The sequence below is a fragment of the Planococcus citri genome, chromosome 1 (assembly GCF_950023065.1).
Source record: "Planococcus citri chromosome 1, ihPlaCitr1.1, whole genome shotgun sequence".
NCBI lineage: Eukaryota > Metazoa > Arthropoda > Insecta > Hemiptera > Pseudococcidae > Planococcus > Planococcus citri.
In genome coordinates this window covers 55,577,469-55,604,185 of record NC_088677.1, presented here as the reverse complement: position 1 = coordinate 55,604,185, position 26,717 = coordinate 55,577,469, and the positions used below count along the sequence as shown (strand labels likewise).

Below are 26,717 nucleotides of genomic sequence, written 5' to 3'. Positions count from 1 at the left end.
TTTTTATAGTGGTATCAATGATTTTGAAATCATTCATGCAAAGCCTTTCAATTTTGGAATAAATAAAATAAAAGTTTCATGTACAATTTTCAAAAAACCCCATTTTGTAAAAATTCTTCTAAAAAATCGCAGAGACCTTCGATTTGCTTCATTCGTTATCGTTTGATGACCTCTTTACTCCCATGTAAAATATTTGAAAAAAAATCGATGACCCATTGTACACTTTTTGTTTGATTTGACTTTGACATGGACTTGCCCGTTTGAAAATGATTGAAAAGTAGGTACCTTGTTTGTTCGTTTTTTATAATTCTGTAACATGATGCTAATGCAATCTAATCCAACTTTAACGTCGACAACGTCGTAGGTATTTGTATTTCTTGCTCACAAAAATGTTCGATTAATTGGCACAATGGAAGTCGAGGTTAGTTCGATAACGTGGTTGAGTTGAGAGCTTCTAAAGAGCTTTATAGCACAGGAGAATTAGACATAAAATCAGCCAAAGGTTGGAAAAATTCTGATCAAAGGGGACTTTTTTCTAAAACGTGTAGAATACCACCCTAAACAACATACTAAAAGTCCCCATCGCTAGAGGGCGAGCAAACCCCAGGAGGGGGGTGGGACCACCCCCAAAATATGTTTTTTGCCATTTTCTCCCCCGCATTGCATTTTAACGAAAAATATGTAGATAGATAAAATAATCTACGTCAAATTTCCGATCTAATGATGTATCAACTTTTCTTGTACGTTCAAGGGGGGTGGAACTACAACCATTCGAAAAAGGGGGGTTTCCTGAAAAATACATAAAGGCTATAGACGCCTAAGAGGAGTGAAATGGTCCCCGAAAGCATTCTAGTTGATATTAGCATGAAAGATGGGGGTACCATTGAGAAACTTCCGCGTGAAAAATTTCAGATCCACACCCCCTCCCATTTTTGGGGAACCCCCCTTCACTGAAATTTCAATAACACTTTTCTCAGCCCCATTTCAACCGATTTTGAAAATTTTTCAGTATGTTATGTATATCCTTAGTAGGTATCCTCACAAAAATTTTCAACTCTCTCCCTCATATTTACCCCTCAAAATGGTGTAAAAACGTGTCTTATGGAGGGTTGGGGTAAAATGGTAATTTTGGGGAAAATAACGAAGTATTAATGAGTACGGTATTGTTTTCTTATGATTCGATACCACTGAGCACGAATATAACGTCCGATTTTTTGCTACCCTCATCTAGCTCTCTCCAGAGCACTTGGTCTCTTCAATTTTTACTATTGTTAAAAATCATTAAAAAATGAAAAAACGCCATTTTGAGGGGTAAATATGAGGGGAGGGCGTTGAAAATTTTTGTGAGGATATCTACTAAGGATATACATAACATACTGAAAAATTTTCAAAATCGGTTGAAATGGGTCTGAGAAAAGTGTTATTGAAATTTCAGAAAAGGGGGGTTCCCCAAAAATGGGAGGGGGCGTGGATCTGAAATTTTTCACGCGGAAGTTTCTCAATGGTACCCCCATCTTTCATGCTAATATCAACTAGAATGCTTTCGGGGACCATTTCACTCCTCTTAGGCGTCTATAGCCTTTATGTATTTTTCAGGAAACCCCCCTTTTTCGAATGGTTGTAGTTCCACCCCCCTTGAACGTACAAGAAAAGTTGATACATCATTAGATCGGAAATTTGACGTAGATTATTTTATCTATCTACATATTTTTCGTTAAAATGCAATGCGGGGGAGAAAATGGCAAAAAACGTATTTTGGGGGTGGTCCCACCCCCCTCCTGGGGTTAGCTCGCCCTCTAGCGATGGGGACTTTTAGTATGTTGTTTAGGGTGGTATTCTACACGTTTTAGAAAAAAGTCCCCTTTGATCAGAATTTTTCCGACCTCAATGTCTAGTTCTCCTGGGCTATTAAGAGTTTCCCAGTGAAAAATTGTTACCACTGACTCGAAAAAAAATCATAGCAGTGTTGCCGGATTAGTAGTTACAGATTTAGGGAGTCAAATTACTTACTCATGGTCAGACCTAATATTCACAAGCGACTATTCCGCTTCAATTTGGTAGAGTCTATATTTTTTGAAAATTTTTAAATAAAATTTATTTTTCGAAAATCAGAGGGAAAAGATCTGCAGATTTTGAAATCAGCTTGTTTGCATTTCGTTCTATTATTCAGATCCTGTAATCATTAAAAAAAGATGTGAATTGAGTTGCTTATCCAGTTTGCCGTAAATATTTGACGCAATATTTGCGAGTCTTTTTGAAGGTTTCTCCGTCTTCCTCTTCTTTTTTTCATTTAAAAAATCTTTTTTTTTATCAAGTTGCGTGTCATACAATCATTTTTAAAAATCCGAAATTACTTTCTCAAAAAATGATTATCTAGCCTTGTTCATATTAAGGCGATTAGCGATGAATTATTTTTTTGAGGAGGGAGAGAAGGCGTTTTTGAAACACGTTCATTATTACAAAACAATAATCAATAATTTTATGCTAAATTTGCTGCTATACTGTGGTTGTATGAATATGGTAGCGTTCCAACTATCTAGTAAAACTGAAAAATAATCTTTGCACGCGAATGGTCATTTTCTAATGAAATAAGAGGTCAACTGAATTCTTACAATTTATTGAATTTTAGAACTATGTTACATACCTATTCGAATAAATAATATACCTACTTACCTAAACTAGGCGACCAATCATTAATAAATAACCAACCCGTCTTACCTCTTAGCTTCTATTCATTTTATTTACAATTTTGAAAAAAAAAAATTGAAAAATTATTTGAAGATGCACTTGAAATTTTACTGACAAACGTAAGACTGGAACTTGATTCCTAGGTTGATTATGAAGAAGGACATCATGTCTATGATATCGTCAAACTGTGTGAAATAAATAGATATTAAAATTTTTGATTCAATGAAAACATAATATTGAATAGGTATTGATTTAATAAAATGTAGATATTACCATATGATCGTCTTGTTTATTAGATTTACTAGTATCATCGGTATCTGTTTTCATACTGAGAATGAAAGGATTTTTCTGCAAGTTTGAAATGACATTGTAACAAAAAATATGTATAGTGCAATGTGAGTATGAGTAAGTTAATAATTATGCGTAAAACAAAATTAATCTAAAAAATGTTCATCATTAAATTCTTATAGGTAAACTTTATGATTCAAAAAAGTGAAAAACTCAAACTTTTGTACCTGATTGGGGTGTTTTTTAGCCTCGTATTGTAATGTGGCGACGAATTTTAATAAGTGGAGAGGTGCGTCTGGATCACAAAGACCCGTGGCGTACAACATGATAGCAGGATACTTTAACGCAAGACAACATGAAAATTAACTCAGTACAAGAACTTCATTAGAACAACAATGAAGATGATTAATATAAACGTACTTGCTTGTCACAACCTTCTGGAATTTTAATATTATGTAAAGGAGAATAGCTGCGCAAAAGAGGGAAAAAATTTGGATCGGTAGGCGAACCATACTCGTCTACTAATACCTTTTGTTGAGTAAATTTGTCAAATCGCAGCATATCCAATGTCCTGTAATCAAGTAGGCACATATGCATTAACCCAATTCGACTGAAATTTTGTGCCCTTCTTGCAGGTTCTGATCAATTTTTTTTTATTAAATAGGACGAGTCGAGATAAAGCAGATATTCAAGTCTTTGAAACATTCGACTTGACACTCTATGACCAAGCGTCCCATTCCATTTACGAAGCTGCGATTGTGTTGAATAATTTTCTTTTTACTCATGAGGTAGATACCAACCCTTCATCGACGTAAACGGCTCCAAATAAATCAGGTCTTTGAGTAAGACAAGCACCTGCTAAAAGACCTCCGTTTGCACCTCCACCCTCAATAGCGAGTAGTTTGCTATTGGTGTACTTTGCTTCGATCAGATATTCAGCAGCTGCTATAAAATCGTCAAAAGAATTCTGTTTTTTCTCCATCATTCCGGCTTTGTGCCATTTCTCGCCATATGCCCTAAAGAACAGAAGTGTCGATGAAAACATGACTTTCCGTTCCTGTTCGAGATATTTGATAGCAAAATGGGTAGGTTCTCAAAACTTACCCTCCACCTCGAATACTTGGCATGGCATATACGCCGTCGAAATTACTGATGATTGCTGTAGTACTAGTGGTAAAATAAGGGAATATACTGCAACCTAAATCACCCACTGCGAACATGTACGTGAAATTGTTTCCATCTTTTTTGAGGTCCTGAAAGTGTTGAAATTTCAATAATGTTGGTATAGGTACTTTGGGATCTTTGCTATTTATTGCTTTATCTCAGGGAAGGTCGAAGCATTATTTTTTTAAAAGCAATTATTAGTAGGATTAGCTGACTGATGGTTTTATGGTTTGAAGAGCTATGTACTTCAGATAGCTACCTTTTTATGAATGATAAACATGGGTATTTTAGTTCCGTCTTTACTCGAGTAAAATATTTGTTCCACAGTAAATTTCTCACGATCGAAATTTTTTACCTTGGCTTCATTTAAAATCTGAAAAAAATTGAATCACATGACACAATAACATACAATACCTTATATTCTATTTCCGATGATGAATGATAGGCAGATGACGAACCGTAACATGAATAGATCAAATACGTACCTCGAGATCAAATGATGGTTTAGATAAATCGCAATGATAATTGATACCAGTGATGAGGGGCGATTTAAAGAGAAAAACCAGATGTGAAGATTTTCTATCGCAGTAGCAGCTATCTTTTCCAACCATCCCAATGTCCAATTTGAATTCGTGTATCATTTGACCAGATGTTATTTCATATAATTGAAGAACGTTCTGGGGAGGAAAAACTTGAAAATTAGACCATCAGCCCTCTTTTTCTGAAAATTATATTCTTTGGAAAATCAGGTAAGTCATGGGCAAAGCGGGTGTTGCCATGGGATGTGTTTTTCCTCAACTCTTTGGAATCTGAGGTCAGTCTGTTAGGATTAAGTGTTTGACGTTTAAATGATTTCATATTCCCCTTACCAATTGCCACATTAGGTAGATAGATTTTAGGGTCCCACTGGCCAAAATGATGTTTTCAAAATAATATAATGAAATTTACTTCCAATTCTACGATCAATGAAATCTCACCTAAAGTGTTCACAGATTTTGATCAACATGCACACTTATTTGAAGATAGGTACACACGATGGCCTTCGAAAATTGCACTTATAAATATATATAGGATTAGAAAAGAGCCTACCTTAACATCCCTTGTATAGCATAAGACCATATAGTTGTCATGTGCTGCCAAAGCCCATTTTAATATATCTTTATCATTTTCAGGTACAAGGTCTTTCCATGATTTGGGATCCTGTAGATTTGTGATATCGATTGAAATTAATTTAAAATTCTCGGCTGTGTTATTGGTCCGGAAAATGAATTGGTGTTCGTTGTTGGCGACAAACTGTGAGAGAACAGCGTTTTCTTGAGTGAAGGTACTTAATACGTGTTTAATAAACAGCTAAGTAAATAGGTAGCTCATTAAAATCTCATAACATAACCCATACCTCGTATTTTGCATCCATTTTTGTAATAATTGGTTTAAGTTCTTATTTCTGGCCTTTTTTGAAAAATTCAAAATCCTTGGACCTTTGATTTTTTATGGTGGGCTGAAATGTTTTGAAATGCTGGTCTATGGAAAGAGACAAAAAAGTGATTGGGGGGCCTTGATTAATTATTCTAAGAGACGTTATTCTTGAAGATCAACGAGATGTAATACATACCTACCTAGTATGTTGATGAATGATGAGAAAATATGAAATTTCAGGCAGGGGTGGTAACCATAACCGAAAACCCGAACAAGAACTGTTATTTTAGCCATTATCAAACCGTAACCCAAAACAAAAACCAAAATTTATAGGTTTTTTAAAACCGTTAAAGAACATAATGAAAGCAAAGAGGGTGAAACCGAAACCGAAAACCATTTTTTGGGATTTTTTAAACTTTCGAGAGTCAGAATCGAGGAAAATCGACAATTTTGATCATTGTAAAATGATTTCTGATATTTTATTACTAAGGTTCAATTAAGTATAAGATCAACCACTCATTAGTCATTTTATGAGATGAGAAATTTTGAAGAAATTTCAAGATAAAAATTAAAAATGTGAAACTAAAAAAACCAAAACCGAAACCGAAACCGAAACTGAAATTTTTGTAAATAAAACCAAAACCGAAAGCGAAATTTTGAATTTCAAAACCAAAACCAAAACCGAAACAAAAACCGAACCTTATGATTTTATTTAAACAAGTTAGAAGCCAAAAATATAACGTTACACTTCAATTTTTCATTTTATTTCTCATAATCAATTTTGAAAATTGATAAATGTCACATCATGTTCGCTTAAAATCAAAAACTCGAATTCTTCAATTTCAATTGTAAATATTTCATATTATTACTTGCTTCAAAATTTTGAAATTCAAATAGACCCTACCTAGTTATTTTTTATTGAAAACTTGAAAATGAAAAAAATTAAAAAAGAAAAGCAAATGGGCCCGAGCAAAACGAGGGTAAAAGCTCTTGAAAATTAGTATTCCAAGAGGCATAAAAACGATAGAATTCGAACGATATTTTCTTTTTGAAAAATTTAAAATTAAAAAAGAAAAGCAAACGGGCCCGAGCGAAGCGAGGGTAAAAACTCTAGAAAATCAGTAATCCGAGAGGCATAAAAACAATGGTATTCGAAAGATGACTTTTTTATTAAATTTAAAATTAAAAGAGAAAAGCAAATGGGCCTGAGCGAAGCGAGGGGAAAAGCTCTTGAAAATCAGTATTTCGAGAGGTATAAAAACAATGTTTTTTTTTTGTGCGATGAGTCACTTATAAAAAGTTCATAATGTATTTTGCTTCAAAAATTTAAAATTTAAATTATGATTTTTGTTTGGAAAATTTAAAACTGAAAAAAGAAAAGCAAACGGACTCCAAAGCTTCCAAACATCAGTTTTTTGAGGGGTATGAAAACGATGTTTTCTTGTGTGATAGAGATATGAAGAAGTATTTTTATTTTTGTTTCAAAATTTTAAAATTTGAATGACGATTATTTTATTTTTTTAATTCAAACTTGAAAAAGAAAAGCAAACAAGCCTGAGTGAAGCGAGGCCAAAAGCTTTTAAAAATTCAGTAAAAACAAAAAGTTTCTTCGTGGGGAGAGGTGTTTATTTTTCTGATTCAAACTTTGAACATTTCTTGAATTTGAACTTGAACAACAAGTTTTCTATGCAGGAAAAGAAGAGCAAATAGCCTGAGCGAAGCGGTAGCAAAAGCTCTCAAAAATGTGTAATTCAAAATCTAAAAAAGTCGACAAAATAGCCCTTTTCTACTAATAATTTGTTCAAAATTCCGAAAGAAAAAGGGAAAAATTGGAAATGTCTTATTAAAAAAAAAAAGGTAGGATTTTTAGATAAAATTGTTGAAAAGTAGGACTCAATTTTTGCCTTATTTTGGAAAATTCAGAATTCTTGGAACTTAAATTATTGTTTTTCGATGGTTAGCTGAAATTTTTTTGGATGCTAGCCTATGTAAAGAGACAGAAAAGTAATTGGCAGACCATGAATCATTCTAGAAGAAATTATTTTTGAGAATCGACGAAAATTTAATATGTACCTCGCACATATATGAGTATGATGATGAGAACAGATGAAATTTCAGGTATATACAAAGCACCTATGTTTTTTTTACATTTTCGGTATATTACACATTTTCCATCTGGTTTTTTTTTCACCACCTGCCTATTTATCAAATATACTCATAATACGAGTACGAAGCAAATTCATGCCAAATTGATCAACGAGCGAATTATTCAGCGAAAATTAAATAGTAACGCGTACGTCGATGTTAAAACTATTTACGATTCTGATTACATAGTTAATGCTTGTTTTTCCCTTATTTAATGTTTTTTCATCTGTTTTTTATCGAACTGCAGATATCTGCATTGAAGATGTAAATCACACATATTTCGCAATCAACTTCCATTTTTTGAACGGATTTTGTTAGCACAGAATTTATTATAACGTTTTTTTAAAATTCAAGTAATTACTTTTCACCATCATAAATTACTAGTTGTTTTTCACATTACTTCCATTTCACACCAGGTTTTTTTTGGTACAAATAGAACCAGCATTTACATTATTTTTCAGTTGAACTTTCACGTTTCAATTACAAGCCACCCTATAGGTGGTATCAACTTGGCTTATTTGCAAAATTTTTGCTCATACTCAAGTACCTACATAATGTGTACAATGAGTCGAAAAGTATTCGCTGTACTGCAGATTTTGGTGATTTTGATAATCGATAGAATATACTGCAATGGACCTACACCTGCACCTGCCCCAACACCGGCTCCTCCGAATTGCCCCGCAGCAACTGCATTTGTAAGTACTATCTTAATACTCGTAGTACAACAATTTAAGGAATTGTTTCTACATATTTGAATATAACTTCCACAGATTCCTGTCGACAAATATCCTACTCCAAGACGGGATGAATCAGTCGAGGATACATACCCTGGATGTACCAAAGTACGTGACATTAACGCGTTAAATGCAATTTTTGGTTTGTTCTGTAAATTTACCGATGAATATTCACTGAATGTTTAGATCAAGGACCCGTACAGATGGATGGAAAATCTAAATTCTACCGAAACCAAGGAATTCATAAAACAAGAGAATGATCTTAGCAAGGACTACTTGGGGAAAAGCCCGTTTCGAGCCGAATTACTGGCTCGCTACAAGGAAATGGGAGAAAGTTCACAAGTCTGGGGCCCCTTTCAAAAAGGCAAACATTTCTTTACTTTTCGAAGTGATGGCAAGCAAACACAGAGGTAAAAGTTACTTCTCAGAACATTTAGCTGTATTAGCTTATATTCGAGTGACCTTATTTTTTTCCTTTCTTGAACTAACCATGACAATAACTTGATAGGCTGATAGGACATATCTGAACCCCCTCCTTCCCCAATTTAAGGGCTGTTTATTTTTGAATTGAAAATTTTTTAAAATGCTTCTATGTAGTTATCTTCTTATTATGACTAATTTTCAACGTTTCCATAAAATACTTAGATAGGTACCTAGTAATATTATGTACAAGCCTAGGCTCAAACAAAACGAATCTAGCAAGTTTTCAATTTTCTCCAAGAATTTCAAACTGCTTTTAAATAGCAGAAAGAACTTGAAACCTTGTTACTTTGGATAATACATTATACTACTAGTAACCCTACCCACCATTTCAAGCAATTAACGCAGAAATCCCGATCTACTCGTATCCGTTCAAAAACGAATTTATGACCAACATGTGCATTTCTGTAAAATGACAATTCAGAAGCAACTCTTCACTAAGATGACCTCTGTGGCGTCTATACAATTGGTAGACTGAAAAATTATCAATTTCAGATTGTCATTTAGCCTTCTGCGAGTTTTCAATTTTTCCATGGATTTCAAATTGCTTTGGTAGGGTCAAAAATGAACTTAGGCAGCGCTTATTGGCCACCCTATAAACCATTTCAGATCATTAACGAAAAATTCGTGTCAGTTAATTCAAAAGTGAATTTTTACCAGCAAATAAATTTTAAATTTTTTATAATTTTTTTAAATGAGTAGGTAGTTATAGTAAATAAAATTTTAATTTTTTTTGATAGTTTGATCTTTAAATTCTATTTACCTATATTATTTTAAGGGCAAATAATTTGTAGAAAAAATTTAAAAATCCAAATTTTGGAAAAGACTTTTCACGAACGATTTATTCATTTACATTATCATTTGTAGGGTCAGTACAAATTCCTCTCTCCTCCGCAACTCGACAACAATCATTATTGAGCCTTGAGCCTTCCCTAAACCTTGAATGATTTTTCAATTTTTTAAGTAGGCCAAAAATTAAGTTCCTAAAACTTCGATGGTTTCAAGACATCCTCGAGAAAAATTCAATCAAAATATTTCTGTAGTATCTATTACACCATAACACAAATCTGCGTACATCAGATAAACTTGCATTTCAGCGTGATTTATAAATCAGATTCAGTCAAAGACGAGGGAACATTATTTTTTGACCCGAATACCCTCAGCAAAGATGATTCTCTCAATATGGATTACTATTCATTCACCGATGATGGAGAAATTTTTGCTTACTTGGTGACCAATAGTAAATCAGATGGAACTGCAAGTGAAGTGTACTTCAAGAACACAGCAAATGGTTGTAATAACAGTATCATAAATTTAAACAATTTTGCTCTACCTATATACTTAACCTCGTAAACACTTCTTTTGTGTAGGTGAGGTTTTAAATGAAAAGTTGGTAAATGTCACATCTACAGACATGGCATGGTCACCAGACAAAAAGGGAATATTTTATATTGTAAGCTTCACAATCCCGTAAAATAATTTTAAAATTGAAGTTTTCAAGTACGTATGTATCAAAAAGAGGCAATGACTTTGATTTATCTGTTGAAATTGAAGGTCACCGCTGGTAAAGGAAAAGATCCCGAGGACCCTTCGGATGATCCAAAAAAAATATACTATCACTTCATGGGAACTCCACAGTGCAAAGACATTGTTGTAGCAGAGTTTCCAGATCATCCCGAGTACAATATGTATGTTTCTTTCAATGTACAAGTAGATTAATCAACATTTACGTAGACATCTACGTATTAGGAAATGGAATCATATACACTTTTTTCTTCAGAAAATATGACATAAGCAACTGCGGAAAATATGTGATCATAACGCTAATAAAAGGCTGTGGTTACCCTAATTTAGTATACATGGTTGATATAAGTCAAGGAATTAAGGCTAATCTAGAACTCAAACCAATTGTCACAAAATTGGAAGCATATTATTACGTGAGTATGGTTTACAGGTTTCCAAGCTAAAGATATCCAGTGCGTTTTAGGTATTCATTTCAATGTTTTAATTTTGTAGTTTATTGCCAACAACGAACACCAATTCATTTTCCTGACCAATAATACAGCCGAAAATTTTAAATTAATTTCAATCGATATCACAAACCTGGATCCCAAATCATGGAAAGATCTTGTACCTGCAAATGATAAAGATACATTAAATTGGGCTATGGCAGCACATGACAAATATATGGTCTTATGCTACACAAGGGACGTTAAGGTAGGTTCCTTTCTAACCCTACATACCTATAAGGGCAATTTTCGAAGGCCAATGTGTATACCAATCTTCATATAAGTGTGCATGTTGATCAATCTGTGAACACTTTAGGTGAGATTTCATTGATTGTAAAATTGGAAGCAATTTTTATTCTACTATTTTGAAAACGTCTTTTTGATCAGTGGGTCCCCAAAATCTATGGCCATTGGTGAGGGGAATACATATGAAATCATTTTAATGTCAAACTTAATCCAAACAAACTGTTCCCAGATTCCAAGGAGTTGAGGAAAAACACATCCTAAATTTTTTATTTCAGTAGGAAAGTACAAAATTATTGGAAGGGTATTTTTGCATCAGAAAAAGTCAACATCATTGCCTGGGTATAACTTACCTGATTTTTCGAAGAATATAATATATTGTTCAGAAAAAAAAAGTCAATAGTCTAATTTTCAAGTTTTTCCTCCACAGCATGTTCTTCAATTACATGATATAACATCTGGCCAAATGATCCACGAATTCAAATTGGACATTGGGGTGGTTGAAAAAGATGGCTGCTACTGCAGTCGAAAATCTTCACATCTGGTTTTTCACTTCAAATCACCACTCACTCCTGGTATGAATTATCATTGCGATTTATGTAAACCATCATTTGATCTCGAAGTACGTATTTGATCTATTCATGTTACCGTTCATTACTCATCCATCATTCATCTTTGAAAAAAGAACATGTGTCATTGTGTCATGTGATTCAATTTTTTTCAGATTTTAAATGAAACCAAGGTAAAGAATTTCGATCGTGAGAAATTTACAGCGGAGCAAGTGTTCTACTCGAGTAAAGACGGGACTAAAATACCCATGTTAATCGTCCACAAAAAGGTAGGTACCTATATTATCTTCAAACCAAAACCATCAGTCTCTTAAACAAACCAATAAATTGCTTTAAAAATAACGCCTCGACCTCCCCTGAGACTGAGCACTAGCAAAGAACCTACAGAAGGTAAAGGCATTTTCTTTGAAATTTCAACACTTTCAGGACCTCAAAAAAGATGGAAACAATTTCACGTACATGTTCGCGAGGGGTGATTTAGGTCTCAGTTACGTTTCCTTATTTTGACATGACTTCTGCAATAATGATCAGTAATTTCGACTGCGTGATTGTCACAGCAAATATTCGAGGTGGAGGGTAAGTCTTGAGAGATTTATTCTTCTTTATACCCACATTGCTTCCAACATTACAAACAAGAACGGAAAGCCACGTTTACATTGAAAATTCCGTTCTTTAGTGAATATGATAAAAAATGGCGCGAAGGCGGAATGATGGAGAAAAAACAGAATTCTTTCGACGATTATATAGCCGCTGCTGAATATCTGATCGCGGAAAAGTACACCAATAGCAAACTACTCGCTATTCAGAGTGGAGGTCCAAACGCGGGTCTTTTAGTAGGTGCTTGTCTTACTCAAAGACCTGATTTATTTGGAGCAGTATACATCACTGAAGGGTTGGTACCTATCCATAAATAAAAAGAATATTATTGTACAACAAAATTGCAGCTTCCAAGACTTGAATGTCTGCATTACCTCAACTCACGCTATTTTAAGAAGAAAGCTAATCAAAACTTAAGGGAAGGGGGCAAACTTTCAGTCGAATTGAGCTAATATCTGCCTACTTGATTACAGGACATTGGATATGCTGCGATTTGACAAATTTACTCAACAAAAGGTATTAGTAAGCGAGTATGGTTCGCCTACTGATCCAAAATTTTTCCCTCTTTTGCACAGCTATTCGCCTTTACATAATATTAAAATTCCAGAAGGTTGTGACAAGCAAGTACGTGTTTGTATTAATCTTCATTGTTGTTCTAATGAACTTCTTGTACTGAGTTAATTTTCATGTTGTCTTGCGTTAAAGTATCCTGCAGTCATGTTGTACGCCACGGGCCTTAGTGATCCAGACGCACCTCTCCACTTATTGAAATTCATCGCCACATTACAATACGAGGCTAAAAAACACCCCAATCAGGTACATAAAAAATTTGATTATGTACCTAATTTCTTCAAAATTTTTCACTTTATTGAATCATGGAGTTTACCTATGTGAATTGAATGATAAACATTTTTTAAACTACCGTACCTACCTAATTTTGTTTTACGCATAATTATGAACTTACTTTTACATACATTGCGCATGCATAATGTTTTGTTACAATGTGATTTCAAATTTTTAGAAAAATCCTTTCATTCTCAGCATGAAAGCAGATACAGATGATAAATCTGATAAACCAGACGATAATACGGTAATAACTTCATTTTATAAAATCAATATTCAATTATGTTTTCATTGGATTAAAAATGTTAATATTTAATATGTATGTATTTCACACAGTATGACGATAACATAGACGTGATATCCTTTTTCATAATCAACCTCGGAATCAAGTTCCATCCTCAAGTTTGTCAATAAAATTTCATGCGTATCTTCGAATAATTTTTACAAAAATTTGTTTAAAAGTGTGAATAAAATAAACAGAAGAACTAAGAGGTAAGATGGGTTGGTCGTTTATTAATGATTGGTCACTTAGTTTATACGTATTACACCTATTCGAATATGTAACATAGTTCTAAAATTTAGTAAATTGTAAGAATTGTCTTTTAATTTCATTATAAAATGTCCATTAGCATGCAAAGATTATTGTTCAGTTTTGCCAGATACTTTTAGTTTGAATGCTACCCTAAGTATTCAAACAACTACGGTATAGCAGCAAATCATCTCAGACCATTTTTTTAACCATGGTATCCAACAGTTTTTTTTTTTTGTTGAAAAAATCACTACTTTTTCACTACTTTTTGTGACTACTTTTTTTCAACCAAATTTTCAAAACGCTATACACTCTCCCCCCCCCCCCCCCCCCCACACACACACACACAAATTAACAAAGTCAAATTTTTCACAGGAAAATTTTCAAAAAAATTGAAATTGGAAGAAATTTTGTATTATACAAAGTATTTTTTAATTTCAATCAAAATTATTTCAAAAAAAAAAAAACAATACAAAATGAACACATTACATATGTTATATGTATTATAAGACAGGGTGTCTAGCAAAGTATTATAAGACAGGGTGTCTAGCAAAATTTCAAAATGAAAAAAAAAACACTTGAGACTTTATTTAAAAAAAGGGAACGGTGGGGGGCCCAAGTAAAATTTTACATTGGAATTTTTCGCTTTTCCAATGTCTTCAAACATCTTATGATTTTTTCAAGCAAGCGGGTGTCGAAAATATAATTTTATAATTTCAATTTTAAATTTTATTTTCACCTTTGAGGTTCTTCCTAATGTAATGAAATTGGTCGAATAAAAACTTTTTTCAACATAACAAATTGAAAAATATAGCCCTACATATAAAAATTTGATGGAAAATTTGAACAACGTTTGGGGAAAAAAATATACCAATTTTTTGAAATGAAACGGCGCGACGAGTTTTAAAGTATATATAATAATAATAAATAAGAGATGAAATAACAATTCTGTCATTTGAACGGTACAATTTTGCCTAATATTCATATAACGTATGAAAATTTTGATTTCTCCTTCAAGTGTGGAATTTTTTAATTCCGCAAAAGAAAAACAAACTGGCCCTGGTGAAGCGAAGGCAAAAACTCTCGAAAATCAGTGTTTCGATTGTGTGATAACTGATAAATTAATAAAAAGTTTATTATTTTGCTTCGAAATTTTAAAATTCAAAATTGAAAAAAAGCAAACGAGCCCAAGCAAAACGAGGTCAAACGCTTTCAAAAATTCATGTTTATTTTTCTGATTCAAACTTTGAACATTTCTTAAATTTGAACAATAAATTTCTCATTCAGAAAAAGAGCAAACGGCTCAAGCGAAGCGAGGGCGAAAACTCAAAAATGCGTAATTCAAGCTCTAAAAAAGTTGACAAATGAGCTATTTTCTACGGAATGAAGATCGAGAAGAGGAATGCATTTGAATTTTTTCATTTGTTGACTACCTTTTTTAACAAAATTCACTACTTTCACTACCTGTTAGATATCCTGGCCACCTAGTGAAGACTGTTTGCCCCAGTAGGTACATTTTTATACCTCTCTAAAAAAAAAAAAAAAATGAAAAAATTGGGTAATTTTATCTGAAAAATGTTACTTATATTTGGGAGGTTTGTAGTCATTATTTCTGGCCCATTTTGAAAATATCAGAATCCTTGGATCTTTAATTTTTTGATGGTCAGCTGAAATTTTTTGAGGTGCTAGTCTATGGAAAGAGACAAAAAAGTAATTGGGAGGCCTTGATTAATTCTAAGAGAAATTATTTTTGAAGATTGACGAGATGTAATACATAGCTAGATTAGTATGTTCATGAGAAAATATGAAATTGAAATTTCAGGTATAAAATACAGAGCACCTATGTTTTTTTTTCACCTTCGTAGCATTACACATTTTCTTTTTTTTTCACCACCTGCCTATTTATCAAATGTACTACAAACCAAATTCAAGCCAAATTGATTAACCAGCAAATGATTCTGCGAAAATTCAATTTCATGATGCTGTGGATTTATGGTACCTACACCTAGACCTACCGAATGCGTAGGACGATGTTAGCATACAAACTATTTTTCATTTTGATCATTACATAGTACCTAATGCTTGTTTTTCCCCTTATTAAATGTTTTTTCACTTTTTTTTTTATCAAACTGCAGATTTCTGCATCGAAGATGTAAACTGTAAATCACACATGTTTCGCATTCAACTTCCATTTTTTGAACGGATTCTGTTTGCACAGAATTCGTCATAGCTTTTTTTCAATTCAAGTAATTACTTTCCACTATCATAAATTACTAGTTGTTTTTCATATTACATATGTACTTTCATTTCATACCAGGTTTTTTTTCGGTACAAATAGAACCAGCATTTACATTATTTTTTCAGTTTAATTTTCGCGTTTCAATTACGAGCCACCCTACAGGTGGTATCAAGTTCGCTTATTTGCAAAATTTTTGCTCATACTCACGTACCTACGCTTACAATGAGACGAAAAATATTCGCTGTACTGCAGATTTTGGTGATTTTGATAACCAAGAGTACATGCTGCAATGAGCCTACACCTGCATCTGCCCCTGCCCCTGCACTAGCTCCTACGAACGACCTAGCACCAGCAAATAGACCAAATTCTGCGAATGGCCCCGCACCAACTGCTATTGTAAGTACTATCATAATATTGTGTACTACAATTTAAGGAATTGTTTCTACATACATATTGGAATACTAGAAGGCGTAGCCCCCTGGCCGCTTCGCGGCCCAACCCCATACTCATCCCTCGGGCTTCGCCCTCGGGACTCGCTTTTGGGGGCTGCGCCCCCAAACCCCCCTTCACTCACTCTCAGAAGAAGTTTGCCCCCAAGTACCTTTCCTTAAGAACTTGGGGTTTGAAACGCCATTGTGGAATCATTTCATTCATTTTTACACCACTTTCAACGACTTTCAGCACTCTGAACAATTTTTTTCAACCTCCAATACTTTTAATGAATTTTCAAGCATCAATTTTTAAAAATTTTAGGTACTTAAAATGGACAGTCAGACAGACGATTTGAATTACCTTATAAAAAAATGATGGATGATAGACGCAAAAACAAAGCACCGAAGACAGACAGATTAACATTAACAATAATATCTGTTGACAAATTTCACGCTTCATCGATTCGATTTCGATTTGCAAAAATCATCCTCGCATTGTAAAAATTCCGTTGTTGGAGGAGTGGGAGATTTTTATGCGCGCGCATGTCGCGTAATCCTGTCTGGAATAGCGATGCGTTGTCCGGTACATTTACGTTGTTGGTGGTTGTGTGTACCTATGCTTGTGTGGGTGTATAAGTACACGTATCGTCTCAACGGTTTTTTGTTTTAAGATGCCATAAAAAACGATCAAAATCGCACGATCTAAGTAACTTTTTGCTAATCTGTTTTCACCATTTTACAGAGCATGAAATTTCGAACATTTCCCTCGTTGACAGTACCCATCTAGCGTTTTTAGTTTTTGAGATAATTTAATTCAAAATTGTGTGACTGAAATTCGAAATTTGAATTCAAAATAGCTCAAAAACTAAAAACCCCAGAGGGGTAATGTAATCGAGGGAAATGTTCAGTATTTAATCCTCTTCAAAATGAGATATTAACCGCCTTTCTAGCTTTTTTCGTTCTTGATAAATTTGAGAATAATTGAAAAAACGGCAAAAACAGCCCATTTCAACTCAAAATTTGGGCCCTTTAATTCCAAAAATTTTGCCCTCGCGTATTTTTCCTATATTCTGGAGAAGTTAAGCTGTTGATTAAAAAAAAAATTAGCTCTCTAGGTGCCATAGATCGGGCTGGGAATTTTTCGGGTATTTTTTGGGTATTTATTTTTCTTGCAGCATTTATAGTATAGATAACTTCCACAGATTCCTGCCGACAAATATCCTACTCCAAGAAGGGATGAGTCAGTCGAGGATACATACCCCGGATGTACCAAAGTACGTGACATTAACGCGTTAAATGCAATTTTTTATTTGTTCTGTAAATTAAACAATGAATATTCACTGAATGCTTAGATCAAGGACCCATACAGATGGATGGAAAATCTTAATTCTACTGAAACCAAAGAATTCATAAAACAAGAGAATGATCTAAGCAAGGATTACTTGGGGAAAAGCCCGTTTCGAACCGAATTACTAGCTCGCTATAAAGAATTGAGAGATTATCCGTCAGTCTGGGGTCCCTTTCAAGTAGGCAAATATTTCTTCACTTTTCGAAATACTGGCTCGCAAACACAGTAGTAAGTGACTTTTCTCACAACATTTATAACTATTATTTCCTACATTGAGTGACATTAAGTCAGATTGATAGGACATTGTATCTCAACCCACTCGTCCTCAAATCTTAAGGGCTCTTCATTTTGAAACTTTAAAAAGACTGAAAATGAAGTTCCTGAAATTTCGATGGTTTCAGGACATCCTCGAGAAAAATTCAATCAAAATATTTCTGTAGTACCTATCTAGGTACACCAAAACACAAATGTCCACCTACCTACTATCTACATCCGATAAACTTGCATTTCAGCGTGATTTACAAATCAAATTCAGTCAATGACGTGGGAACAGTATTTTTTGACCTGAATACACTCAGCAATGATGATTCTCTCATTATGGATTATTATGCTTTCACCAATGATGGAGAAATTTTTGCGTACTTGGTGACCAATAGTGAATCAGATGGAACTGCGAGCGAAGTGTCCTTCAAAAACACGGGAAATGGTTGTAATAACAACATTATAAATTTATACTATTTTTCTCCATGTAACTAACCTCGTAAACACTTCTTTTGTATAGGCGAGGTTTTAAATGAGAAGTTGGTAAATGTCACATCTTCAAGCATATCATGGTCACTGGACAAAAAGGGAATATTTTATATTGTAAGCCTTACATTTCTCGTTGAATAATTTTAAATGAAGTAGGTACCTACCTATCAAAAAGAGGCAAAGACTTGATGTATCTGTTGAAATTCAAGGTCACAGCTGGTAAAGGAAAGGATCCTGAGGACCCTTCGGATGATCCACAAAAACTATACTATCACTTCATGGGAACTACCCAGTGCAAAGACATTGTTGTAGCAGAATTTCCAGATCATCCCGAGTACTCTATGTAAGTTTCTTTTACAAAAAGAAACTTACATAGAGTACTCGGGATGATCTGGAAATTCTGCTACAACAATGTCTTTGCACTGGGTAGTTCCCATGAAGTGATAGTATAGTTTTTGTGGATCATCCGAAGGGTCCTCAGGATCCTTTCCTTTACCAGCTGTGACCTTGAATTTCAACAGATACATCAAGTCTTTGCCTCTTTTTGATAGGTAGGTACCTACTTCATTTAAAATTATTCAACGAGAAATGTAAGGCTTACAATATAAAATATTCCCTTTTTGTCCAGTGACCATGATATGCTTGAAGATGTGACATTTACCAACTTCTCATTTAAAACCTCGCCTATACAAAAGAAGTGTTTACGAGGTTAGTTACATGGAGAAAAATAGTATAAATTTATAATGTTGTTATTACAACCATTTCCCGTGTTTTTGAAGGACACTTCGCTCGCAGTTCCATCTGATTCACTATTGGTCACCAAGTACGCAAAAATTTCTCCATCATTGGTGAAAGCATAATAATCCATAATGAGAGAATCATCATTGCTGAGTGTATTCAGGTCAAAAAATACTGTTCCCACGTCATTGACTGAATTTGATTTGTAAATCACGCTGAAATGCAAGTTTATCGGATGTAGATAGTAGGTAGGTGGACATTTGTGTTTTGGTGTACCTAGATAGGTACTACAGAAATATTTTGATTGAATTTTTCTCGAGGATGTCCTGAAACCATCGAAATTTCAGGAACTTCATTTTCAGTCTTTTTAAAGTTTCAAAATGAAGAGCCCTTAAGATTTGAGGACGAGTGGGTTGAGATACAATGTCCTATCAATCTGACTTAATGTCACTCAATGTAGGAAATAATAGTTATAAATGTTGTGAGAAAAGTCACTTACTACTGTGTTTGCGAGCCAGTATTTCGAAAAGTGAAGAAATATTTGCCTACTTGAAAGGGACCCCAGACTGACGGATAATCTCTCAATTCTTTATAGCGAGCTAGTAATTCGGTTCGAAACGGGCTTTTCCCCAAGTAATCCTTGCTTAGATCATTCTCTTGTTTTATGAATTCTTTGGTTTCAGTAGAATTAAGATTTTCCATCCATCTGTATGGGTCCTTGATCTAAGCATTCAGTGAATATTCATTGTTTAATTTACAGAACAAATAAAAAATTGCATTTAACGCGTTAATGTCACGTACTTTGGTACATCCGGGGTATGTATCCTCGACTGACTCATCCCTTCTTGGAGTAGGATATTTGTCGGCAGGAATCTGTGGAAGTTATCTATACTATAAATGCTGCAAGAAAAATAAATACCCAAAAAATACCCGAAAAATTCCCAGCCCGATCTATGGCACCTAGAGAGCTAATTTTTTTTTTAATCAACAGCTTAACTTCTCCAGAATATAGGAAAAATACGCGAGGGCAAAATTTTTGGAATTAAAGGGCCCAAATTTTGAGTTGAAATGGGCTGTTTTTGCCGTTTTTTCAATTATTCTCAAATTTATCAAGAACGAAAAAAGCTAGAAAGGCGGTTAATATCTCATTTTGAAGAGGATTAAATACTGAACATTTCCCTCGATTACATTACCCCTCTGGGGTTTTTAGTTTTTGAGCTATTTTGAATTCAAATTTCGAATTTCAGTCACACAATTTTGAATTAAATTATCTCAAAAACTAAAAACGCTAGATGGGTACTGTCAACGAGGGAAATGTTCGAAATTTCATGCTCTGTAAAATGGTGAAAACAGATTAGCAAAAAGTTACTTAGATCGTGCGATTTTGATCGTTTTTTATGGCATCTTAAAACAAAAAACCGTTGAGACGATACGTGTACTTATACACCCACACAAGCATAGGTACACACAACCACCAACAACGTAAATGTACCGGACAACGCATCGCTATTCCAGACAGGATTACGCGACATGCGCGCGCATAAAAATCTCCCACTCCTCCAACAACGGAATTTTTACAATGCGAGGATGATTTTTGCAAATCGAAATCGAATCGATGAAGCGTGAAATTTGTCAACAGATATTATTGTTAATGTTAATCTGTCTGTCTTCGGTGCTTTGTTTTTGCGTCTATCATCCATCATTTTTTTATAAGGTAATTCAAATCGTCTGTCTGACTGTCCATTTTAAGTACCTAAAATTTTTAAAAATTGATGCTTGAAAATTCATTAAAAGTATTGGAGGTTGAAAAAAATTGTTCAGAGTGCTGAAAGTCGTTGAAAGTGGTGTAAAAATGAATGAAATGATTCCACAATGGCGTTTCAAACCCCAAGTTCTTAAGGAAAGGTACTTGGGGGCAAACTTCTTCTGAGAGTGAGTGAAGGGGGGTTTGGGGGCGCAGCCCCCAAAAGCGAGTCCCGAGGGCGAAGCCCGAGGGATGAGTATGGGGTTGGGCCGCGAAGCGGCCAGGGGGCTACGCCTTCTAGTATTCCAATATGTATGTAGAAACAATTCCTTAAATTGTAGTACACAATATTATGATAGTACTTACAATAGCAGTTGGTGCGGGGCCATTCGCAGAATTTGGTCTATTTGCTGGTGCTAGGTCGTTCGTAGGAGCTAGTGCAGGGGCAGGGGCAGATGCAGGTGTAGGCTCATTGCAGCATGTACTCTTGGTTATCAAAATCACCAAAATCTGCAGTACAGCGAATATTTTTCGTCTCATTGTAAGCGTAGGTACGTGAGTATGAGCAAAAATTTTGCAAATAAGCGAACTTGATACCACCTGTAGGGTGGCTCGTAATTGAAACGCGAAAATTAAACTGAAAAAATAATGTAAATGCTGGTTCTATTTGTACCGAAAAAAAACCTGGTATGAAATGAAAGTACATATGTAATATGAAAAACAACTAGTAATTTATGATAGTGGAAAGTAATTACTTGAATTGAAAAAAAGCTATGACGAATTCTGTGCAAACAGAATCCGTTCAAAAAATGGAAGTTGAATGCGAAACATGTGTGATTTACAGTTTACATCTTCGATGCAGAAATCTGCAGTTTGATAAAAAAAAAAGTGAAAAAACATTTAATAAGGGGAAAAACAAGCATTAGGTACTATGTAATGATCAAAATGAAAAATAGTTTGTATGCTAACATCGTCCTACGCATTCGGTAGGTCTAGGTGTAGGTACCATAAATCCACAGCATCATGAAATTGAATTTTCGCAGAATCATTTGCTGGTTAATCAATTTGGCTTGAATTTGGTTTGTAGTACATTTGATAAATAGGCAGGTGGTGAAAAAAAAAGAAAATGTGTAATGCTACGAAGGTGAAAAAAAAACATAGGTGCTCTGTATTTTATACCTGAAATTTCAATTTCATATTTTCTCATGAACATACTAATCTAGCTATGTATTACATCTCGTCAATCTTCAAAAATAATTTCTCTTAGAATTAATCAAGGCCTCCCAATTACTTTTTTGTCTCTTTCCATAGACTAGCACCTCAAAAAATTTCAGCTGACCATCAAAAAATTAAAGATCCAAGGATTCTGATATTTTCAAAATGGGCCAGAAATAATGACTACAAACCTCCCAAATATAAGTAACATTTTTCAGATAAAATTACCCAATTTTTTCATTTTTTTTTTTTTTTTAGAGAGGTATAAAAATGTACCTACTGGGGCAAACAGTCTTCACTAGGTGGCCAGGATATCTAACAGGTAGTGAAAGTAGTGAATTTTGTTAAAAAAGGTAGTCAACAAATGAAAAAATTCAAATGCATTCCTCTTCTCGATCTTCATTCCGTAGAAAATAGCTCATTTGTCAACTTTTTTAGAGCTTGAATTACGCATTTTTGAGTTTTCGCCCTCGCTTCGCTTGAGCCGTTTGCTCTTTTTCTGAATGAGAAATTTATTGTTCAAATTTAAGAAATGTTCAAAGTTTGAATCAGAAAAATAAACATGAATTTTTGAAAGCGTTTGACCTCGTTTTGCTTGGGCTCGTTTGCTTTTTTTCAATTTTGAATTTTAAAATTTCGAAGCAAAATAATAAACTTTTTATTAATTTATCAGTTATCACACAATCGAAACACTGATTTTCGAGAGTTTTTGCCTTCGCTTCACCAGGGCCAGTTTGTTTTTCTTTTGCGGAATTAAAAAATTCCACACTTGAAGGAGAAATCAAAATTTTCATACGTTATATGAATATTAGGCAAAATTGTACCGTTCAAATGACAGAATTGTTATTTCATCTCTTATTTATTATTATTATATATACTTTAAAACTCGTCGCGCCGTTTCATTTCAAAAAATTGGTATATTTTTTTCCCCAAACGTTGTTCAAATTTTCCATCAAATTTTTATATGTAGGGCTATATTTTTCAATTTGTTATGTTGAAAAAAGTTTTTATTCGACCAATTTCATTACATTAGGAAGAACCTCAAAGGTGAAAATAAAATTTAAAATTGAAATTATAAAATTATATTTTCGACACCCGCTTGCTTGAAAAAATCATAAGATGTTTGAAGACATTGGAAAAGCGAAAAATTCCAATGTAAAATTTTACTTGGGCCCCCCACCGTTCCCTTTTTTTAAATAAAGTCTCAAGTGTTTTTTTTTTCATTTTGAAATTTTGCTAGACACCCTGTCTTATAATACTTTGCTAGACACCCTGTCTTATAATACATATAACATATGTAATGTGTTCATTTTGTATTGTTTTTTTTTTTTTGAAATAATTTTGATTGAAATTAAAAAATACTTTGTATAATACAAAATTTCTTCCAATTTCAATTTTTTTGAAAATTTTCCTGTGAAAAATTTGACTTTGTTAATTTGTGTGTGTGTGTGTGGGGGGGGGGGGGAGAGTGTATAGCGTTTTGAAAATTTGGTTGAAAAAAAGTAGTCACAAAAAGTAGTGAAAAAGTAGTGATTTTTTCAACAAAAAAAAAAAACTGTTGGATACCATGGTTAAAAAAATGGTCTGAGATGATTTGCTGCTATACCGTAGTTGTTTGAATACTTAGGGTAGCATTCAAACTAAAAGTATCTGGCAAAACTGAACAATAATCTTTGCATGCTAATGGACATTTTATAATGAAATTAAAAGACAATTCTTACAATTTACTAAATTTTAGAACTATGTTACATATTCGAATAGGTGTAATACGTATAAACTAAGTGACCAATCATTAATAAACGACCAACCCATCTTACCTCTTAGTTCTTCTGTTTATTTTATTCACACTTTTAAACAAATTTTTGTAAAAATTATTCGAAGATACGCATGAAATTTTATTGACAAACTTGAGGATGGAACTTGATTCCGAGGTTGATTATGAAAAAGGATATCACGTCTATGTTATCGTCATACTGTGTGAAATACATACATATTAAATATTAACATTTTTAATCCAATGAAAACATAATTGAATATTGATTTTATAAAATGAAGTTATTACCGTATTATCGTCTGGTTTATCAGATTTATCATCTGTATCTGCTTTCATGCTGAGAATGAAAGGATTTTTCTAAAAATTTGAAATCACATTGTAACAAAACATTATGCATGCGCAATGTATGTAAAAGTAAGTTCATAATTATGCGTAAAACAAAATTAGGTAGGTACGGTAGTTTAAAAAATGTTTATCATTCAATTCACATAGGTAAACTCCATGATTCAATAAAGTGAAAAATTTTGAAGAAATTAGGTACATAATCAAATTTTTTATGTACCTGATTGGGGTGTTTTTTAGCCTCGTATTGTAATGTGGCGATGAATTTCAATAAGTGGAGAGGTGCGTCTGGATCACTAAGGCCCGTGGCGTACAACATGACTGCAGGATACTTTAACGCAAGACAACATGAAAATTAACTCAGTACAAGAAGTTCATTAGAACAACAATGAAGATTAATACAAACACGTACTTGCTTGTCACAACCTTCTGGAATTTTAATATTATGTAAAGGCGAATAGCTGTGCAAAAGAGGGAAAAATTTTGGATCAGTAGGCGAACCATACTCGCTTACTAATACCTTTTGTTGAGTAAATTTGTCAAATCGCAGCATATCCAATGTCCTGTAATCAAGTAGGCAGATATTAGCTCAATTCGACTGAAAGTTTGCCCCCTTCCCTTAAGTTTTGATTAGCTTTCTTCTTAAAATAGCGTGAGTTGAGGTAATGCAGACATTCAAGTCTTGGAAGCTGCAATTTTGTTGTACAATAATATTCTTTTTATTTATGGATAGGTACCAACCCTTCAGTGATGTATACTGCTCCAAATAAATCAGGTCTTTGAGTAAGACAAGCACCTACTAAAAGACCCGCGTTTGGACCTCCACTCTGAATAGCGAGTAGTTTGCTATTGGTGTACTTTTCCGCGATCAGATATTCAGCAGCGGCTATATAATCGTCGAAAGAATTCTGTTTTTTCTCCATCATTCCGCCTTCGCGCCATTTTTTATCATATTCACTAAAGAACGGAATTTTCAATGTAAACGTGGCTTTCCGTTCTTGTTTGTAATGTTGGAAGCAATGTGGGTATAAAGAAGAATAAATCTCTCAAGACTTACCCTCCACCTCGAATATTTGCTGTGACAATCACGCAGTCGAAATTACTGATCATTATTGCAGAAGTCATGTCAAAATAAGGAAACGTAACTGAGACCTAAATCACCCCTCGCGAACATGTACGTGAAATTGTTTCCATCTTTTTTGAGGTCCTGAAAGTGTTGAAATTTCAAAGAAAATGCCTTTACCTTCTGTAGGTTCTTTGCTAGTGCTCAGTCTCAGGGGAGGTCGAGGCGTTATTTTTAAAGCAATTTATTGGTTTGTTTAAGAGACTGATGGTTTTGGTTTGAAGATAATATAGGTACCTACCTTTTTGTGGACGATTAACATGGGTATTTTAGTCCCGTCTTTACTCGAGTAGAACACTTGCTCCGCTGTAAATTTCTCACGATCGAAATTCTTTACCTTGGTTTCATTTAAAATCTGAAAAAAATTGAATCACATGACACAATGACACATGTTCTTTTTTCAAAGATGAATGATGGATGAGTAATGAACGGTAACATGAATAGATCAAATACGTACTTCGAGATCAAATGATGGTTTACATAAATCGCAATGATAATTCATACCAGGAGTGAGTGGTGATTTGAAGTGAAAAACCAGATGTGAAGATTTTCGACTGCAGTAGCAGCCATCTTTTTCAACCACCCCAATGTCCAATTTGAATTCGTGGATCATTTGGCCAGATGTTATATCATGTAATTGAAGAACATGCTGTGGAGGAAAAACTTGAAAATTAGACTATTGACTTTTTTTTTCTGAACAATATATTATATTCTTCGAAAAATCAGGTAAGTTATACCCAGGCAATGATGTTGACTTTTTCTGATGCAAAAATACCCTTCCAATAATTTTGTACTTTCCTACTGAAATAAAAAATTTAGGATGTGTTTTTCCTCAACTCCTTGGAATCTGGGAACAGTTTGTTTGGATTAAGTTTGACATTAAAATGATTTCATATGTATTCCCCTCACCAATGGCCATAGATTTTGGGGACCCACTGATCAAAAAGACGTTTTCAAAATAGTAGAATAAAAATTGCTTCCAATTTTACAATCAATGAAATCTCACCTAAAGTGTTCACAGATTGATCAACATGCACACTTATATGAAGATTGGTATACACATTGGCCTTCGAAAATTGCCCTTATAGGTATGTAGGGTTAGAAAGGAACCTACCTTAACGTCCCTTGTGTAGCATAAGACCATATATTTGTCATGTGCTGCCATAGCCCAATTTAATGTATCTTTATCATTTGCAGGTACAAGATCTTTCCATGATTTGGGATCCAGGTTTGTGATATCGATTGAAATTAATTTAAAATTTTCGGCTGTATTATTGGTCAGGGAAAATGAATTGGTGTTCGTTGTTG

At 33.9% G+C, this 26,717-nt stretch overlaps 4 protein-coding genes and 1 pseudogene across 4 annotated transcripts; 2 read left to right on the top strand and 3 right to left on the bottom strand.

Annotated features, from left to right (window-relative positions):
* Positions 1 to 2,602: 2,602 nt before the first annotated feature.
* Positions 2,603 to 5,638, bottom strand: LOC135832918 (prolyl endopeptidase-like). The gene is made up of 10 exons (XM_065346457.1): positions 5,537 to 5,638; positions 5,230 to 5,433; positions 4,626 to 4,817; positions 4,400 to 4,513; positions 4,081 to 4,229; positions 3,777 to 3,992; positions 3,397 to 3,547; positions 3,204 to 3,314; positions 2,962 to 3,036; positions 2,603 to 2,873 (listed from the first exon to the last, which is right to left on the bottom strand). Exons 1-10 carry the CDS (start codon positions 5,552 to 5,554, stop codon positions 2,796 to 2,798), a joined length of 1,308 nt encoding a protein of 435 aa, XP_065202529.1. The 5' UTR covers positions 5,555 to 5,638; the 3' UTR covers positions 2,603 to 2,795.
* A 2,511-nt stretch (positions 5,639 to 8,149) lies between these two features.
* LOC135832919 (prolyl endopeptidase-like) lies at positions 8,150 to 13,840 on the top strand (annotated as a pseudogene).
* A 2,230-nt stretch (positions 13,841 to 16,070) lies between these two features.
* On the top strand, positions 16,071 to 18,820 carry LOC135835362 (prolyl endopeptidase-like). The gene is made up of 6 exons (XM_065349585.1): positions 16,071 to 16,340; positions 17,578 to 17,649; positions 17,728 to 17,951; positions 18,236 to 18,429; positions 18,505 to 18,587; positions 18,683 to 18,820. The coding sequence occupies exons 1-6, from the start codon at positions 16,167 to 16,169 to the stop codon at positions 18,818 to 18,820; spliced, it is 885 nt and encodes a 294-aa protein (XP_065205657.1). The 5' UTR covers positions 16,071 to 16,166.
* A 21-nt stretch (positions 18,821 to 18,841) lies between these two features.
* LOC135835354 (prolyl endopeptidase-like) lies at positions 18,842 to 21,591 on the bottom strand. Its single transcript, XM_065349573.1, has 6 exons — positions 21,322 to 21,591; positions 20,013 to 20,084; positions 19,711 to 19,934; positions 19,233 to 19,426; positions 19,075 to 19,157; positions 18,842 to 18,979 (listed from the first exon to the last, which is right to left on the bottom strand). Exons 1-6 carry the CDS (start codon positions 21,493 to 21,495, stop codon positions 18,842 to 18,844), a joined length of 885 nt encoding a protein of 294 aa, XP_065205645.1. The 5' UTR covers positions 21,496 to 21,591.
* A 2,224-nt stretch (positions 21,592 to 23,815) lies between these two features.
* Positions 23,816 to 26,668, bottom strand: LOC135842330 (prolyl endopeptidase-like). The gene is made up of 9 exons (XM_065359737.1): positions 26,524 to 26,668; positions 25,867 to 26,058; positions 25,651 to 25,764; positions 25,344 to 25,493; positions 25,028 to 25,243; positions 24,699 to 24,849; positions 24,507 to 24,617; positions 24,233 to 24,301; positions 23,816 to 24,143 (listed from the first exon to the last, which is right to left on the bottom strand). The coding sequence occupies exons 4-9, from the start codon at positions 25,409 to 25,411 to the stop codon at positions 24,066 to 24,068; spliced, it is 693 nt and encodes a 230-aa protein (XP_065215809.1). The 5' UTR covers positions 25,412 to 25,493; positions 25,651 to 25,764; positions 25,867 to 26,058; positions 26,524 to 26,668; the 3' UTR covers positions 23,816 to 24,065.
* Between the last annotated feature and the right edge of the window lie 49 nt (positions 26,669 to 26,717).